The sequence below is a fragment of the Protopterus annectens genome, chromosome 6.part0 (assembly GCF_019279795.1).
Source record: "Protopterus annectens isolate FY-2018-M chromosome 6.part0, PAN1.0, whole genome shotgun sequence".
Taxonomy (NCBI): Eukaryota; Metazoa; Chordata; order Ceratodontiformes; family Protopteridae; genus Protopterus; species Protopterus annectens.
Window position 1 is genome coordinate 7,727,556 of NC_056737.1, and position 18,957 is coordinate 7,746,512.

At 40.5% G+C, this 18,957-nt stretch overlaps 1 protein-coding gene across 2 annotated transcripts in view; it reads right to left on the reverse strand.

Moving 5' to 3' along the window:
* Positions 1-18,957, reverse strand: part of CTSW (cathepsin W) — a 791,734-nt gene that overhangs the window by 462,114 nt on the left and 310,663 nt on the right. For both annotated transcript variants that reach the window (XM_044073793.1, XM_044073792.1), the window contains exon 6: positions 9,963-10,076. In XM_044073793.1, the coding sequence (XP_043929728.1) occupies positions 9,963-10,076 (114 nt within the window). The remainder of the gene's footprint in view (positions 1-9,962; positions 10,077-18,957) is intronic.

Genomic DNA, 18,957 nt, shown 5'->3' on the forward strand with positions numbered 1-18,957 from the left:
AATCAAAATATGAAACAAAAATCCGGATATTCTACAAAAAGCATGCACTGTTAGGAGGTAGTCCGTGCCATATCACTCATCCTCGTAGAGCAAGAAATCTGAGCAGAACCTACTGGTAAGTGATTGCCAACTGCTTCAGACAGTAAAATGTTTCTTTTTACAACGATCGTTCATTGTGGTCATTGTAGAAATGAACCAAAATGAACGATTGCTCTAAAAACGAAAGTAGTCACGTATGGAGTGGGGTAAATTTACCTATCATGAAAAATACATTATCTGACATATATTGTTCACCATCTCTCTGCAAAGTGTTATGTCTGCAAACTATATTTAAATATTCAAAACAGGAATGTGCTATTCAGCCAATATGTACTGATTTGCCACTAATGTGCTAGAAATACACACTTTTATGATAAACAGAATCAAAATATGAAACAAAAATCCGGATATTCTACGAAAAGCACGCACTGTTAGGAGGTAGTCCGTGCCATATCACTCATCCTCGTAGAGCAAGAAATCTGAGCAGAACCTACTGGTAAGTGATTGCCAACTGCTTCAGACAGTAAAATGTTTCTTTTTACAACGATCGTTCATTGTGGTTATTGTAGAAATGAACCATAATGAACGATTGCTCTAAAAACGAAACTAGTCACGTATGGAGTAGTTGTAAAACAGGGAAGGAACCTTACGGTACCTCTCAGCTTCATAGAGCAAGAAATAAAGGGGGAACAACTGCTCTGGACAATACATTTTTTACAGCGATCATTCATTATGGTTACAGTTACTGCAGAAATAAACCACAATGAACGATCATTCTAAAAACTAAATTACTATTGTACGGAGTAGTTGTACAGCAGGGAAGGAACCTTACCGTACCTCTCGGTGTCTTAGAGCAAGAAATCTGGACATTTTTTAAATATTGATCTTACAAACTTAGAAAGTAAATAGAATAATGGGTATTTCATTAGTTTACCACTAATGTGCCAGAAAACCAGAATTTTATGAAAAACGGACCAAAATGTGACACAAAAAAATCTGAACATTCTGAGACAGGACCATAAAACCAAACCGTAGTTGCCACTGGGAGCTGAAATAGGTCTGGGATTGAATATATACAGGATGTTGAAAAGAAAAAGGACACAGTGGGTGGGAATGTGAGTGACGTGGAAAGTGGGCATGTCTTTGGACAGCTATGCTGCGGACCCGAATTTTAAACGCTGGGATTGTCCCTTTAAGAGATGTTGTGACTTCTTGGCCCTAACTCCACTCACTGTGGCTGACACAGGATGTGTGTGTGTGTGTGTGTGTGTGTGTGTGTGTGTGTGTGTGTGTGTGTGTGTGTGTGTGTGTGTGTGTGTGTGTGTGTGCAAACATGAGGGCTGCTTTGCGTTTCACTGTGTGGGTGTGTTTGTGTGTCTATGTGCCTTTGCTCTGGCACATGCAGGATGAAGGCTACCACCAGAAACAACTGGCTTTGCAGAGTCCAGCATGTCTTTAATCTAAATACCACATGCTGTACACCTCTCCTCAGTAGGTGACCGCAAAAACTGCAAAACAATAGGCCAAACTCCCCCAGGATGTGCAAGCTGATATTCAGTGTTCACTCCCACCTTCTCATACAGGCACCTCAGTGTTAGTGTCACTAGCCAGTCTAGGGCATTTGGTTTACAGTCAGGGATTTATACCTATGAACTAATAAGCCAGCTTGTTTTACTGTTTAGCATCTTTTTAGCGAGGAACTTAGAATCTGTAAAGCAAGTTACAGTTCCCTTGTCTTATTGTTGTGGTATTTATCCCATAGTGATACCTATAACATATTTTTTGCCTTGCTTGCCTCTTAGTTTTATATGGGGGTATGTTATTCAGAATGGGAAAAAAAAAAAAAAAAAAAAAAAGAGTCCATGAGGGGAAGTGTATAGGTATCCAATCAGAACAGTTTATTCCATTATTAAAAGCATCAGCATTGAAGTTTTGACATTACAGGACTATGTGCAGTGGTGGTGTGCTTTCAGGATTATTCCTTGACACCAGACTATAAATGTTGGCAGCCAGTCACTGTATGTGTCAGACATCTAGCAGAGTCAGCAACCTGCAAACGCAGTGGGCATTTGTTGGCTATTTTAACTGTCCATGAGAAAGTCCAGATATTTATGGGACCTGATAGAGAGTTACAAGCTGATGATTTAGCCCATGCTTAACATGAACATTGCTGCCTAGATTAAGAGGTCACTTAGGATGTGCATATTTGCAACATATTTGTTTAAGGAAGTAGTGTGTTTACAAAACTTGTACTATTTTTTTTTCTTCTTACATGGCTTGATTCTGACACAGTGTCGGATAGAGTACAGGCAGTCAAAAGAGTGAGAAGATTGAGATTTTTGAAAGATCACTGAAAAGTGTAAACAAGACAGCTCTTTTTATGTTTGTATGGATTGTGTAGAAAACTGTGTGTTAAAACAGGATGACCAAAAGCAGCTGCTAAATATAGTGTTGGTGTAAAGAGTTGAAAGAAAGTACAGTTGTGTACATTTACCATAAATGTAGATGTTTGAGTGTATTCACTGTTCCAGTCATCACATTGGGGATATCCCTGCAAGGGTAGCCCTTGGCCGGCCTGAATACCAGAAACTTAGTATTTCTGCGTTGGTTGCTGTCACTTGAGGACTGACGTCAGGTCGTATGTGGTATAAAGGAAGGCATCCAATGCCATTATATCAGTTTTTCTTGCCCTAACCTGTCAGGAGCCCCCCAAAGTAGGAGGCCAGGCTCTGGTGGTAGAACACCACCAGTGGAAAAATAAATACTAATATGTCCCTTGTAAGGAAGGAGAACAACAAGGAAAAAAACTAAAAGAAAGTGAGAAAAAGAAAAAGGGAGGATGGAGGGAGAGAAACCAGGAATGTAACAGTGAATACACTTGAACATCTACATTTATGGTAAGTGTACACAACTGTACTATGTTTGTCGTGTCTCACTGTTGCAGTCATCACATTTAGATAGATTCCCAAAGCTGAGGAAATGGGTGGAGGCAGTCTAGGAAGCTAGGGACTGGCTAGCATGCCCTGCAAGACTGCAGAGGCAAACCCTGCCCTGGATTTGGAGAAGAGAGGCAGGTGGTAATGCTTGGTAAAAGTATGAACAGATGTCCAGGTGGCAGCCTCCAGGATGTCCCTGGTGGGGACTCCTCTGAGGAAAGCTGCAGAGGTGGAGGCTGCTCTGGTGGAGTGCATCCTGACTCCCTTGGGGGGAGGCTTGCCATGCTGTTTGTAGCAGAAATGGATGCAGTGTGCTGTCCATTTAGAAATGGTTTGTTTGGAGATGTCTTTTCCTTTTGCCCTTGAAGCAAAGCTAACCAGCAATTGGTCAGACTTTCTGAAGGGTTTAGTCCTGTCCAGATAGTATCGGAGCTGTCTGTGCACATCTAGAGAGTGCAGAATCCTTTCCCCCTTGTTTAGGGGGTTAGGAAAGAAGGTGGGTAAATGGATGGATTGGTTGAGAGCCACACTGGACACCACCTTGGGCATGAAGGATGGATTAGTTCTGAGGGATACCCTATCTGCATGGAAGATGATGAAGGGTTCCACAGCCATAAGTGCTTGCAGCTCAGAGACTCTTCTGGCTGAAATGATGACCAGGAGGAAGGCCATCTTCCAGGAGAGAAATGGTTCGAAAGGGGGCAGGGTGTGCTTTTCCAAGACAAAGTTAAGATCCCAAGCTGGTGTTGGTGCCCTTCTGGGGGCCTCAAGTTGCTAGCCCCGCTGAGGAACTGTTTAATCAGAGGGTGTGAAAAAAGGGGGCGCTCAGTGGGAAAATGAGCAGAAATTGCAGAAGCATGAATTTGTATAGAGGAGAAAGAGAGACCACTGTGTAATAGGTCAGCTAAGTAATCCAGGATGAGAGGGATGGACTGCTGGGATGTATTGGCCCCCTTAGCCTGGATGCAGGTGCAGAACGTTTTCCATTTATCTGTATAAGACTTTCTGGTGCTAAGGCATCTAGCCTCTAGGATAACATCCAGTACCTGTTTACTGAGGATGGCAGATTGGTCAGGGGTTAGGGTATAAGCCAAGCTGCCAAATTGAGTGTCTGCAGTTGGGGGTGTGGGAATTCCCCTTCCTTCTGGATTAGAAGGTTTGGAATCTGAGGAAGATTCCATGGAGGCAGCAGGGACAGGGTGCACAGCAAGGGGTACCAGTGCTACCTGTGCCAGTCTGGAGCTATGCGGCTGGTCCTTGTTTTTTCCTCCCTTATTTTGAGCAGTACCCTGGGAATGAGAGGTAGGGGAGGAAAGGCATAGACCAAAAGGTTTACCCAGGGGAAGGACAGGGCATCCAAATTCCAAGTCATGCAGAGATGCTGCCTGGTGAGCTGATGGTTGGTGTGGGAGGCAAAGAGGTCGACCTCTGGGTTCCCTATTTCTGAGTTATTAGGAAGAATGTGTTTCTGTTGAGATGCCAGTCGTGGGGGTCCAAGATCGTTCTGCTTAATTGGTCTGTCAGGGAGTTGAGAGAGCCTGGCATGTATTGTGCTAACAGGTGTATTTGCATGGAAGAGGCTGTGAACCAAAGGGTCATGGCCAGCCTGCACAGTGGGTAGGAGTGAGTCCCTCCCTGCTTGTTGATGTACCACATCACAGTGGTGTTGTCTATTTTGATCAGGAGAACTCCTGGAGAGAGAACGGGTTTGAAACCTATCAAGGTCTGGTGCACAGCCATCATCTCTTTTTGATTGATGTGCAGGGTGATTTGCTGGGGGTTCCATTGGCCCTGTATGCACTTTCAGTCCAGATGTGCACCCCAAGTGTAGTCTGATGCATCTGTGGTGAGGGTCTGGGTGGTGGGGTGTGGGGAGAAGAGCAGTCCCTTGTTGTAGGAGCAGGCTGTTGCCCACCAAAGAAATTCCGTTCTTAGGCAAGGAATAATAGGTAGCAGAGTTTGCAGATAGTGAGAGTGCTGACACCAAAGACTCTTTAGGTACCACTGAAGTTTCCTCATATGCAGTCTGGCATATGGAATGAGGAGAATGCAAGAGGTCATGAACCCCAGGGCTTGCAGGATTTTCCTTGCAGAAGCCTGGGGCCTGGTGGCCAGTTGAGAGAAGTAAGCTGATAGGAAAATTTGTTTCTCTGGTGTAAGGCATGCCATCTGGGATGCTGTGTCCAGACTTGCTCCCAGAAAAATGATCCTTTTGGTGGGTACCCATTCTGCAAAAGGCAATGGCCGGTGCCAGGCATTTTGTGAAAACTCTGGGAGCAGTAGATAAGCCAAAGGGAAGTGCAGACAACTGAAAATATTGAGATCCTGCCCTGAAGCGGAGATATTTTTTGCAGGACTCCCTGATAGGAATGTGGAAGTAGGCCTCTTTTAGGTGCAGGGTGGCTAGCCAAGCGTCCTTGGACAGCATGGGTAGCAGTTGCCGGAGGGTGAGCATTTTGAATTTTGGGATCACCAGGAAGGTGTTTAGAATGGATAGATTGATGATGGGGCACCAGGTGCCCCCTTTTCTGGGCAACAGAAAAAAGTCTGGAGTAGAAGCCTTGGCCTATCTGCTCTGCAGGAACGTGCTCCACTGCTCCCAAGGAGAGCAGGGAATAGATTTGCTTTTGAGCCTCTGCCCACTGATTCGGTGGTAGATCTGGGAACCTTTTTGGGGTTCGAAGGGTGTGGAAGGAGAATGTGTACCCCTGAGATACAGTGCTCAGAACCCATTGGTCTTTGGTAATGGTAGCCCATGTGCTCTTGTGAAAGGAGAGTTTTCCTCCTAGGGGTATGTGAAGGTAGGCAGAGGTGAGGTTGGGAGGGGGTGAGTCACTGAGAGTTCTTACCATAAGGGGGTTGCTTAGAGCTCCCTGGTTTTGAAGTAGAGGTAGTCCACTGCTTAGATCTCTGCGACCCCTGGGGCTGCTGTTTGGGAAGTCTGTTTCCTCGGGGCCTAGGCTAGCCCTGCCTACTTGGAGTAGGAAAGGACCAGTGCTTGGAGGGAAAATGCCTGCTGAACCTAGGGGGCTGGACCTGTAAGAAATCTTTGACAGTCTGCATAGATTTTGCCTTTTCTCCCATCTTTTTTAGGACCTCTTCAGCTTTAGTACCAAATAAGTTATCTTTGTGCAAGGGTGCATCCAACAATTTTGATTTGATATGGTCTAGCAGGGGTTGTTCCTCAAGCCATGCATGTCTTCTAATGACAGATCTGGTGACTGCTGCCCTGAAAGAAGCTTCAAGGGCATCAAAACCACAGTGCAAAGTGTGTTTAGTTACTTGACCAGCAGAGTGCGTTAAGTCCTGTAAATCTTTAGATTCTGCCCATGCAGGAAAGGAGGAAATTTTTTATTTAAGGAGTTCCAAGGTATGCTGTGATACTTAAGCATATGGAACTTACAATTTAGTGCCCTGATAGCAAGAGTAACTGAGGTGTATACTTTTTTACCCCATATGTCCAGTGCTCGTGAATCCCTGTCTGAGGGGGTGGGATTCTTAGCTGAGGTTGCCTTATTCCCTTTAGGCGCTTGAGTAATGACCTCAGGGTCAGCAGTTGGATTTTTAAAAAGATATTTGTGAGAGTCAGGGACTCTGTAGTACCTGTCTGGTTTTCTGGGAGCAGGAGGGAGTGTGTCTGGATTCAAGCTGGATTCAAGGAAGACATCATCCACCACATCTAGGACTTGGGGGATGGCTAAGGGCTTGTGTTGTAAAAGGTCCAGGAACTCTCTGAGTCTCTTTTTTGACTGTGGGTAGTCTTGACTCTCCCACTGGAAATGCTCCTGTAAGGTATGCAGTGTTTCCCCAAAGGAAAAATCCTCTGCGGGAGAGGCAGAAGGAATGGATTTCTCTGCATCAGAATCCTCATATGTGGAGAGGGGCTGCATGTCTTCATAATCAGATGCATCGGATTCATCTGACTTTTGCTCAGACAAAACTAAAGGAGACAGATCTCTTTTCCCTTTTGAGGGAGTTACCTGGCTTCCCCTAATCAGCATGATAAGGTCCTCTGCCATTTTAAGCAATTGAGACTGAGGCAAGGGAGCAGGTGACTGAGAATGGGTAGTCAGTTTCTTGGGTGTGGTTCGACCTCTGGGCCTGAGAAACTCATTTGTTTTCGAAAGAACGGAAGCTGTGAAAGAAGGCATCGGTTTATGTCGGGATTCGGTGTTGCGAAGGACTTCTTCAGAAACCAGTGCCTGCACAGCAGCTCGGGACCCATCCAAGGTACAGATGACCGTAGGATCCTTAGACGAATAAGAGTTCTGCTGCATACCGGACTCTGAAAGGGTATCGGTAGAGGCCTGCAAATTAACTGAAGCGGGCATCAGGGGCTGCAAAAGCACCTCACTGTGTTCCGTACTGACGACCAGCTTAATGGAAGCGTCATCGGAAGGTTTGGTCCTGTGCGGTCTGTCTCTCTCTTTATTTTTAAATTTTTTCAGAAGATCAGCTGTCGAATGGCTTACTGAAGCCATATCAGAATTTGAGGACTGTAAACGCAAATATCTGGCTACAATAAGGGCCCGACGATGAATAGTTCTGGCATTAAACAAAGCACAGAAGCGACAACGAGGGACATTGTGGTCTGGGCCTAGACAAGTGACGCAGTAAGAATGGAAGTCCCGGTGTGGTATTTGCTTTCCACAGGCGAGACAATTATTAGCTTTTTCTAACATCGGTTAGTACAAGAAAAAAGGATCCCCAGTGGAGTACTTAGCTTTCGAAGACTTCAACTTCAATTCAGAAATGAAACTCAGGTAGCGGCCGACCAGCACTCATGCGAACTGCTTTTGCTTCGGGGTCCATGGCAAAAAAGACTGATGTAATGGCGTCGGATGCCTTCCTTTATACCTCTGATGACGTCAGTCCTCAAGCAACAGCAACCGATGCAGAAATACTAAGTCTCTGATATTCAGGCCGGCCAAGGGCTACCCTGGCATGGATAACCCAAATGTGATGACTGCAACAGTGAAACACAAAGAACATTTAAAGTATCAGTGGTCATGTTATGCTTCTTGACTGATTAGAACTAACTGGTTTACTGAGACCACCTCTGTTTCCTCTTGGGATGAATCATGGCAGAATTAAAGTCCCAGCCAGGGGCCAAACCTTCAGTTTTGGGCTTTTTTGACTTGATTAAAGTCAGGGAATGCTGACTAACGGGCTGTTGTTGCAGGCCTGATGACATCTGATTGCTATATGTCTATGACAAGGAGCTATAAAAAGGCTAGGTGCCTGTAGCTGCTGACAGAAGGTGATCTCTGGGGATAGAGATTGAAATAATAAAACCTATGCACAACAAGAGTTGTTTTGGGCACTAGTCAGGCAGCTAGTTGAAGGAATCATTATTCAGGCATATGGCAGAAGAAATCCATTCATTTTGAGAGCTGTAGTTGCTGTACTTAAGGGACAACAATGGGATTCTATTATTAAATGCTCAACTTCTCAGTCTTTTTTCTCCCTATTTACAGTCCCTGCTATAAAGAAACAACAATACAGCATTTAAAATATTTTAAATTGACTGTTTCTCTCCATTAGAACCGTACCTTACCGTACTGAGGTGGTTTTATTTTCAAAAAGCTTTTATCCCACCCTGGAAAAGCTTGCTACAGTCTCCAATTCATTGATGTCATCAAGGCCAATGAATACAGGTAGTTTTCTGGCCACTTGCTTCCCAGACTGACATCACTATGACGTCCTAAAAGTCCACCCATGCTGTGATGTCACAGCTCCCTGGTCCTTCCCCTACCCATACAGAAAATAAAGGCTAGAACGAGGAAACAGTACACAAGTCTCCTGCTGTGAGCTGTCAATCACAAGAGGCAACAGCTCAAATTACCCTTAGCACTTTGACAGCTGAGGAAGTTAGATGTGAAGGGTGATAGGAGATGAGTTGAAATAGTACAATTCAGGCTTCACAAAAGATTGCAATTTAGCCATTCTAAAAAGAAGCAGCAGTAAAGTAGCACTTTGAAAGTGTGTTCTGTGGCATTTGTACTGTTTGTGTTTTAAGTAGTCATTGAATGGCATGAAATGTTACTAAAAACTAACTGACTGAAAGACAGCAGTGTATACATGTAAAATCAATGCAATGACAGGAGCTTTAGGAAAAAAGAGGCCTGTGTGATGTAATTTTTACATACAAGCACTGCACTGTGGGATACCTAGAGGCAGACTAAACAATCAGGATCACTTCAAGATGCTAAGATCCCATGTGGTCAGACTCAGAAATTACGTATAAAAATATTAAAACCTGTAAATAGTCCCAGCGTGGTGTTAAAATGAAGGAAACACCAAACCATGATGAAATAAACATGTTTTTTTGAGTCTGTGGGTACAGTTCTCCTTTAAAGGAAGATGTTAGCATGCCCTACCAAAGGTGAAGTAAAACTGTTGTTCAGGCAAGTTACATTTTTTAAATATTTATTCAAACAGGTAGAACAGGTCTGAGAATGTAGCAGCTACTTTGTTCAGACATGATACGATAGGGGGACAAAACAAAAGGCAGTGCAGGATATAGTTTTTAAGCAGGAAAAATACAATTACTGTAAAAGAACTACTATAACATATAAACATATCATTAGAAACTACTTCAGTGAGAGACAATACACTGGAGAAATTGTGGAAAAAGATTAACAGAATGTAGACTCACTAAGAAAAGAAATAAATGCCGGTATAAACCATAACATGCAATTATTTAAAGTATTTACAATTCTCACACACTCCTGAAACAGTATTATCAACTTAATTACAAAAGCAGTAGTAAAAACAACTCTATTGCAAAAAATGCCTTCATATTCTTCCAGCGTTCTCTGAAATCTTGTCAGTGTGACATGATGAAAATCTACACTGACGTGAACCTAATGCTTCCTGCATTCCATTTCAAGAAGAAGTTTGCTATGACACAGAAAGTGAGAAAAACGTGACTGTACTAAAGGGGAGAATATAAGCATGTCAGAAGAACAGTGGTTTAAACTATACCTGTTAGGTCACTGAATTTAGTGATGCCATACTCAGCAGTGCCTTGATCCAATTTTTGGATTTTCTGGGCTGTTTCCAAATTCTTCACAAATATCTTAAAACGTTGATTGGCTTCTGTATGAAGAAAACAAATACTATGAAAATCTGGCATTACAGTGATACAGCAATAGATGCATTTAAAATATACTGAAATTAATGCAATATGCAGTAGGTAAATACTTCTACAAATGTGATAACTTTGATTTATTAATACATTTATTTATTTACTTTGACAAAGGCAACTAGTTCAGTTGAAAATCATTCAGTACTTGGTTAAACAACAGGAATTAAAAACCGCCTGACCAGCAGAATATTCATAGTCTCCTTAAGGGCCTACATCTCACTTTCTGGTACCCTCTGTAAAGGGGGTCTTTCAAGGGTCTGTCCTTTGGCCCTTACTCCTTTTTCAATTTACCAAAATGAATTGTCTCTGAAGGCAAAGATAATTATAAGCCTTTCTTTAGCTATGTTAGAAAAAAAACAATATTCTACATTGCTCTGAACGAGTTCGTAATGACAACTCTTATTCTAACTCAACAGACCCTGCCAATATTCTTGCAAACAAATTTAGTGCTAACTTCACCCCTGATACTTGTATTCAAAGTCTCAAAATATCTGAATCCCTTACTCTCTAAATTATCTTTAAAGATAATTCACTAAAAGTGCTAACCAAGACCAAAAAACACTTCCTCCATGGGCTCTGACAATATACCTAGCTGCTTAATTAAATATGTTAAACATGCCATTGTAGACACATTCCTTAAATTGTTTAAACTAAGTTTAGTTACTGTTTTTTTTTTTTCTGATGAGTGGTGCACTGTAGTGGTGATGTCCCTCATTACAGTAGGCCTTACAACTGACCTACATAGCTATCATCCTTACAAAACTTGTCTGCAAAGCCATGGAGTTTATTATAACTGGTCTCCTAAACTGCAATATCAAGAATCTTGGTAGACTTGACCCCAACAGTTTTGCTCTGGAAAGGGTAGATTATATTCACTGTGGTAAACTTTTTCAAAGGAGTTAAAAGGTTGCAGATAGTGGCCATGCAGTGAATGTGGCATATCTTGACCTGGCCAAGGTCTTCGATACCATTCCCTATACTGGCATCACAAAAAGCTAAATTCTCTAAAAATCACCCACATATGGTAAGATTGATAGTAAACTGCCTGAAAGGTAGGGAGCACAGAGTGCAAGTTGCAGATGCCTCATCAGAAAGCATGAAAGTGATCAACAGTGTCACTTGGGACTTGATGCCAGGACCCTTCCTTTCTGATATTTATTTCCCAGATCTCCAAGCATAGAGCCAACCCCCTGGCTAACAAAGTTTACAGATGACTGCAAATTGGGGGTTACGGTTAAGTGACCCTATGACACAAAGCCCTACACAATGAACTCTCCTTAGTACACTCTTTGTGTACTAAAATGGGCTCAAACTAAATGCTAACAAGTATAGATATCACTTCTGTTAGACAACCCATCCCAGCATCACACTGTGCAGACAACACACCATCAGAAAACAAAAATGTATTTGGGTTGGTGGCTCCATTTCTTTTGACATTATGTGACTGCACTTTTCAGAAAATCCTATTACATATCTCAGCCATTTTCCAAAGGGCTATCATTAAGATCTAAAGAGGTAATCTCACTTAGAATTGATCAGGCCAATTATTGAGTGCAACACCCCCCCTTTGGGATGCATCTCACTAAACATATCAAACAATTATAAAGACCTCAAAAGGTTCTAATAAAAAAGATCAAGGTCCTAAAGTCCCCAAGCTGCCAAGAGAAGCTGGAAGCTTTATCCCTTTATATTCAGTGTCCTATAAACGTTTCAGGGGAGAACTCTGATTTGTTTCCTACCTCATTAGAAACCCATTTGTCAAGGGCCTCCATTATCTTTGAGCGTCTAGTACTTCAGCTATTACTCGAATCAGGGACCTAAATCTTCACAGACAGAAAAATAAAACATGGTGGAGGGATGGATTTATAACCCAGCACCTCACAAACCTCTGGACTAAACATCCTCTTGCATGTTAAGCAGTGCAACTTACTATTTTCCTTTAAAGATAACCTCGATGACTGGATGGATATCAACAAACTTACTCTTGGATTGACTTGTATGGCCCTCCTACAAAAAGAGGTTGTGGCCTGAGTGAGGGTACAGGAAAGGCATGAATGGCCATATGACAAAATGGTCTTGGAATATCTATGAATCTATTAATCTAAACAACCCTACTACTAGTGATCTTCCCCAATGTCAGCCTATACAGTCTTTACAAATGCAAACAAAAATACAACTATACCATACCTTGCAAAAACACTCCTCTGTACTTTGGAATTGTTTTGCCAATAATAACTTAGAAATCAACATCCTCATGTCTAATTTCATACTATACCAAACTACCAGAAAGTTTGAGGACATCTCTCCACCAATAATTACTCATTGTAATGGCATTTAACTTCCAAACACTAACACTCAAAAATATCTTGGCATCCTAATTGCTCATACTCCAAACTTTCAAAATCATATTGCACAGCAATTCCAAAGAGTCTTAAATCAGCTAAAAATTGTCAACAAAATATTCAAACTGTTGATACCAGAAGCCATAGAAGCTATTGCACTACACAAATATGGCCTCTCTATATTCATGTATTCCCCTTCACCCCTCCCTTAATACTTCCAGTTTACAAAAAAAAAAAGCCTTCTCCTTGCACAAAACAAACTGTTGTGTTTCTTTTAAGAAAGCTGACTGTCTTCCAATCACTGAAAGAGCTTCATTCCCACTGAACTCCCTTACTGAAAGTTCTGGATGACTCCTACTGCACTCTGTTTCACTGCAAAATAGTGTTTGTTGGCCTAGATTATTACCTTCAAAACCATGATGCCATACAATTTAGTAGGTCTCCCTTTATTCCCTTTATCCTGGCTATTATTGAAAAATATTTGTTATCTAGCTCCTACATCCTGGAACTCCCTCCCTGAGAAAATAAGAAAAAGCAATAAGAATGTCCTATTTTATTGTCAAGGGTTGAATATCCTTTTCCAGATATCACGGTCTTCTCTCCTTCTGTTCTTTCTGTTTGGCAAATTGCTCTCTAGCATGCTCACTTGAATACATTACTGTTTTTTTCACTGTAATTACACTTCATCACACGTCCATCCAGTTTTCTGTTTCCCATCCATAGAGCTAAGCTGCGGCACTTGAAAATGGACAGGGATGGACTTTCTTTTATGTGGATGGGATTATATGTAATCTTTATAATGGAGTTTCAGTAGTGAGGCTTCACTGATTGTACAGCTACCATCTGACATACTACTGTGCTACTTTGCTGTTTGTAAAATTTGTAAATATGTTATAACCTCTGTGGGCACAGTTGATTTTGTATGTGTACATATGTTTGCATTTAATCTAGTCTGGGTTGTGGCTGAAAAGGATCACTGGACCAGCCCACTTAACCAGTCAACAAACTAAGGCAAATAAATGATGCACATGCAACTATATATTATTTTTACCATTCAGCACAGCTAATTATCTTTTGGTATCACAATAAAAGTCATATTAAATATATGTAAAAATTTGGTCACATTTCTAATGCATCCTAGTCTAGAGTTACATCAAATGGGTTCAGATGTCTGTAATACTTGATCATTTTCTAGACTGCCATTTGGTACTAGATTTATGACATTCTGATGCTGTGAAACTCTCCATTAGTATAATATAAAACAAAGCAACAGATAGCTCAAGGACGACAGATTCACGTCTGTCCACTTCCTCATCTATTGAATAAGTATTAAATCGACCAGACCCAAAATACCTTAAATCTACATATTACATTCAAGAATTTGCTCACCATTTTTACCGTACAATCACTTCAGAAAGACTATTCTATGTCAGTGCTGTTCACTTCATGAAAACGCATCTCATATTACTACAGAACCATCTACTCTCTTTGCCGATTGTCTGGTTGTTTTCCCATTTTCTGAAAGATAGTATAATCTTAGATGCCACTGTGACACACAAAACCTTAGATGCCACTGTGACACACAAAATCTTAGATGCCACTGTGACACACAAAACCTTAGATGCCACTGTGACACACAAAATCTTAGATGCCACTGCGACACAAAATCTTAGATGCCACTGTGACACAAAACCTTAGATCCCACTGTGACACAAAACCTTAGATGCCACTGTGACACACAAAAGTTTGCCCTGCATTTCCACTTCCTTCCTTTCCTCAGTAACATACACTTAAAGTTGCTTTAGATGTTTTTTATCACTTCTGATGCAGACCCTTATCTTTTACTGACTTCCATTGCTCTGTGATTATAACTGAGGAGTTGAGGTCTCCCAGCTGATACGCTGTACTTCACATGGAATCCTGCCAACTACTTACACCTCAAACAGAAGGCAAGATTTCATTTTACATAAAACTCTTCAAAAATTACAGTTCAAATGTTGTATTCTCTCTATACAGGCCTACAGGAAAAGCTTCCCAAACGTGCATTTCTGCAGAGAGTGGTCTTACAGGTTTATAGGGGTGGGATCTCTCTGACAGCTGCCAGGGAAGTCTCTGTTCTCTTCATATAATGTGCTCTGAGCTTCAAAGTGTGTCTTTCTCTCATTCGGTAAGAAAATCCCATGCTAATGTCCTCTTGAATTCTGTCTGAAATGCCTGTTTTAAGTGTGCGTGGTTGACTACACTGTGTCAAAATATTCATTTAAATCTCCCTTTACATCTAACAGTAGCAGACTCGTCATGAGAGGAACTTTAGCACCCCTTACTATTAATTTCATTACAATGACAGTCAATGAGTCTATGATTTCAATAAACTAATTTAGTATGTCTGCTGCAATGTGTGATACATATGTTTTATATTATCAAGTAAAATATGTAAGAAGAAAAACATCTACATAATTAAATATCTTGTATTAATCTGTGCATTACTCAATATACCTACCAAAGGTACAAGCAGGATTATTACTCTCTGAAGAGAGGGAATGTAATATGTGATGGTGTTTCTTTAAATTATTAGCATATCTTCTATATGTAATACTGGGACGTGAACTGGTCTGCTGGTATGATAGCTGTAACAGTAAAGTCTGTAAGCCAGTAGCACATCTGTCGTTTTATTATTTTGGATTAAGAAATATTCCACAATGCTTATTTTCTGGTTATATCATATTTATCACCATTTCAACCTGTGTTTCAAGCATATTGCAAGGGGCCTTACTGAAAGAGGTGTAGTCTGGCAATGACCTGTTTTTTTTTGTATTGTTTTAATACGCTTATTTTTTCTGTACCTATTTATGGATCTATTTATGTGTCTGCTCGTCAATCAGGTAGGTGGACTGGTCCAGAGACTCTCTTCTGCCATGACTCAGGCATTGACAAACAAACAAAGTATGCAGCAGTACATGGCATGAATGTATGCAACATGCAAAATGTAGACTGCTTAGAAAAATAAAGCAATTATAAACTGACAGCAGGGTGTGGTGTTGTATGACCAAGACTTTTTTTTTTTTAAATAGGATACTTTTTCTCCTTCTGCTTCTTAAATGTTTGTTTCTTTAATTTCCTTAATCAATCACTTCAGTTCTATGCCTCCTCTCTCCCACTTCTTTCAGGGTGAACTTATTAAGTTATTTTCAACTTTTCTGACAGGAAGACATTTGGTTAAAGGCCACTTAGCTAATATTTATTCATGAGAGCTACAGGATAATCACCTGCTACTAAATTAAAAAAAAACTAAATTACTTCACTCTTTTTTCCAAAATCCTATTTCCATGAAAAAATACATTTTAAAAATTTCTTCCTTAAATAATACCATGACTGAAGTTACCCCACAAAGAAAACTACTTGGCATGACATAGATGATAATCTTAAATTCGATTAACACATCCACAACAGCATCAGGAAAGCCAATGAAAAACTAGGCACCCTACATATCATAACTCTAGCTACCACTTACCTCTACCCTGTCTCCTATATGGAGCCCCCATCATGACTAACCTACGAGCCTCACTTAGTTCTAAACTTTAACAGTGCTATAACAAAGCTGCCAGATTCACTTGCAACAAACATTACAGGATCCACCACTGTTCAGCACTAAAAACACTTAACTGGCTCAAGCTTTCTTACCACCTATCTTATACTCAGTTCATCTCAACCCATAAAATCATTCATACTCAGTCCGTCTATCCAGTAATTAGACCCCCTACTCTAATATCTTTCAAATTGTTCATTTCGGTCAAATAACTGCTTACTGTCTACAAAGCACAAAGGCCTGCTAGGGTTAGTCTCTGTTCTAATAATGTAGCTAGAACTTGGAATAACATTCCTATATCAGTCAGGTATGTCAAACACCTTCATCTTTTCAAACCATTACTAAAAGATTTCCTCTCTGCCTCCTGGCTTTGTCCTTGCTCCCCATCTGGGATATAGGTCTCTAGCACCCTTTATCACTTTTCTTATACCCCCCCCCTTGAAGCACTAGATCACTTAACCTGCTTATCCCCTGCTAATGCCTCAATTTACTGAACTACTTAAACTACTATTCCTACTTCTGATCAGCACAACCAAATTACTATTCCATCACTACTTCTCTACTAACTCTCAGACTTGCTTATCCTCTAGTACCTCACTCTCCTGTATTTCTTAAATTACTCCTACATATCTGATATACTACTCTTCTATGTGTAAAGTCTCAGTACAAGGCTTGTAAATTTAATGTTTGTGAATATCAATACACATTTTATTATACTGACTATTATGCTATGTATTCACTGAAACTGCATTATAAAATTTGTTATGGTAAATACTGATTGCATTAAATATGATACCTTGGAGATTTTTCCCCGGGCTTCATCTGAAAAAGGGCACCTATGTCCAGTCAGACTTTCCTGCTAAACAAATGTCAATAAATAAATAAATAAATAAATTTTAATTTTATCATTTATGTATTTTTTATTTATAAATTTAACCAGGATAGAACACCGATTCAAATTGACCATTTTCAGATTCTGCCTAGGTGGACAATTAAGAAACTGAGGAGTACATTAAAAAAGGAGTACTGCATTATAATGAGAAACACAATAAATACAGTAATATATTGAGTATGTCAAAAGCGTAAACATATTGCAAAAGGATACCTGTAACGTCATTGTTGCAGTTGAATACAGTAAGGTGTACATGTAATTTGTTACACAAGTACACACACAGAGATGGACCCCATAACAGAAGTTAATAAATTCACCTACACTGAATTAAAGTTGCATTATTTTTTGTAGGTAGTGTAAAAATATACTCGACTTGGCAGAGGTCACTACAGGGGAAGTTCACTTTCGCTTGACGTGCAATGATTTTGGAGTTTAATATATTAGTAAAGGATTACAAAGGACAAAGCCCCTGCTTAGAAAGTCCACTTTTGAATTCTGCTTAAACTGTTTGTTTTATTCAGAAGCAAAGCCTGACAATCGGATAACCACAATCCTACCTTTTTTTATATGCAATCTGATAGTCGCTTCATATGTGTATGTATGTATGTATGTATGTGTGTGTGTGTGTGTGTGTGTGTGTGTGTGTGTGTGTGTGTGTGTGTGTGTGTGTGTGTGTGTGTGTGTGTATAAACATAAACTCTTATGGCTAAAAGTATACAGGAATAGTTAAGAAACATTTTTAATAAGCCATAAAATCCTCTGTGCATGTCTGTCATGATGGAAATGAGACCCCTGGCTAAATAAGATGAGGACTTTGACCCAGGATCACACTGTACTCCCTCAGAAATCCTTTGTAGTCTACATCATCACCATTTGTAGGACACTGAATGTTTCCTCCCCTTACATTAGGATGATTATTCATATGGCACAGCACATCATTACTCCAGAGATTGTAAACCATACAGAGGCATAATCACTGTTAACTAAAGGGTATCTCAACTTTCTCAGCTCAGCTACTATTATCCAACCTGTGCTGATCAATAATGGCTAAAATATATTTCTCCCTCCTGGTTGCAAACTTTATTTGCTGCCTCAGTTCAGATTGCAATTGAAGCATGTACAGTTTCCCTTTTCCCTCCTTACTCTAAATGCAGGCACCACCACCATTACTGCTGGAAAATGACGGTCCCCAATGACTAAGCTTCATATGTTCATTAAAGATGGGTTGCAGCCTGTTGTCATTATTGGTCCCCAATGACTAAGCTTCATATGTTCATTAAAGATGGGTTGCAGCCTGTTGTCATTATTTTCCTGCAACTGGTGGTCTGTTCACTGTGTCTAACAGTCCACCCATGGGTCTCCCTCTAGCCTCAACCCCAGCATATCAGTCTTCACTTCTTTTTCTTCATCATTATCACCATCATCAGTCTCTTCCCTGGCAACTTTACCTATTCTGAACATACAGTGCCAACCCCATCAATAACTGGAGTGATCTTTCCTAAATGCATAAAGCCACACCCCCTGATTACTTACATAACTGAAGCCATCTTTGCCCACATAGCCAAGCAGTCAAGGGACAAGATTTCCAAATCCAGTACCTATTTTTGGTCTCTGCAGTGAAATGGAAGATTAGAAACCTCTCCCATATACATATAGACAGTCATATAACTAGTTTTGTAATAATCAAACAAATGACTAAATTTAATGTTGCCTCAGCTTGTTTCTGTTTACACTATCAAAGTGCATATGCTATGGAATTTCATATTGGATAGCTTTAGAAAGCATAGAAGGTATAGGCCCAAATCTGCCAAATTATGTGGCCAGATTTAACCAGTAATGTCACATAACTGGGTTACAGGACTTTGAAAAATGGCTAAACCATGTGCCAAAAGATGACCTACATTTTGTACGCCTTGTTTGGTGATGTCCAGATTCATCCTGTAACTTTTTCTTCTAAAAATTAATATCCACTTTCAATGTTATATATGGACAAACACTCGAGGATTTCATCC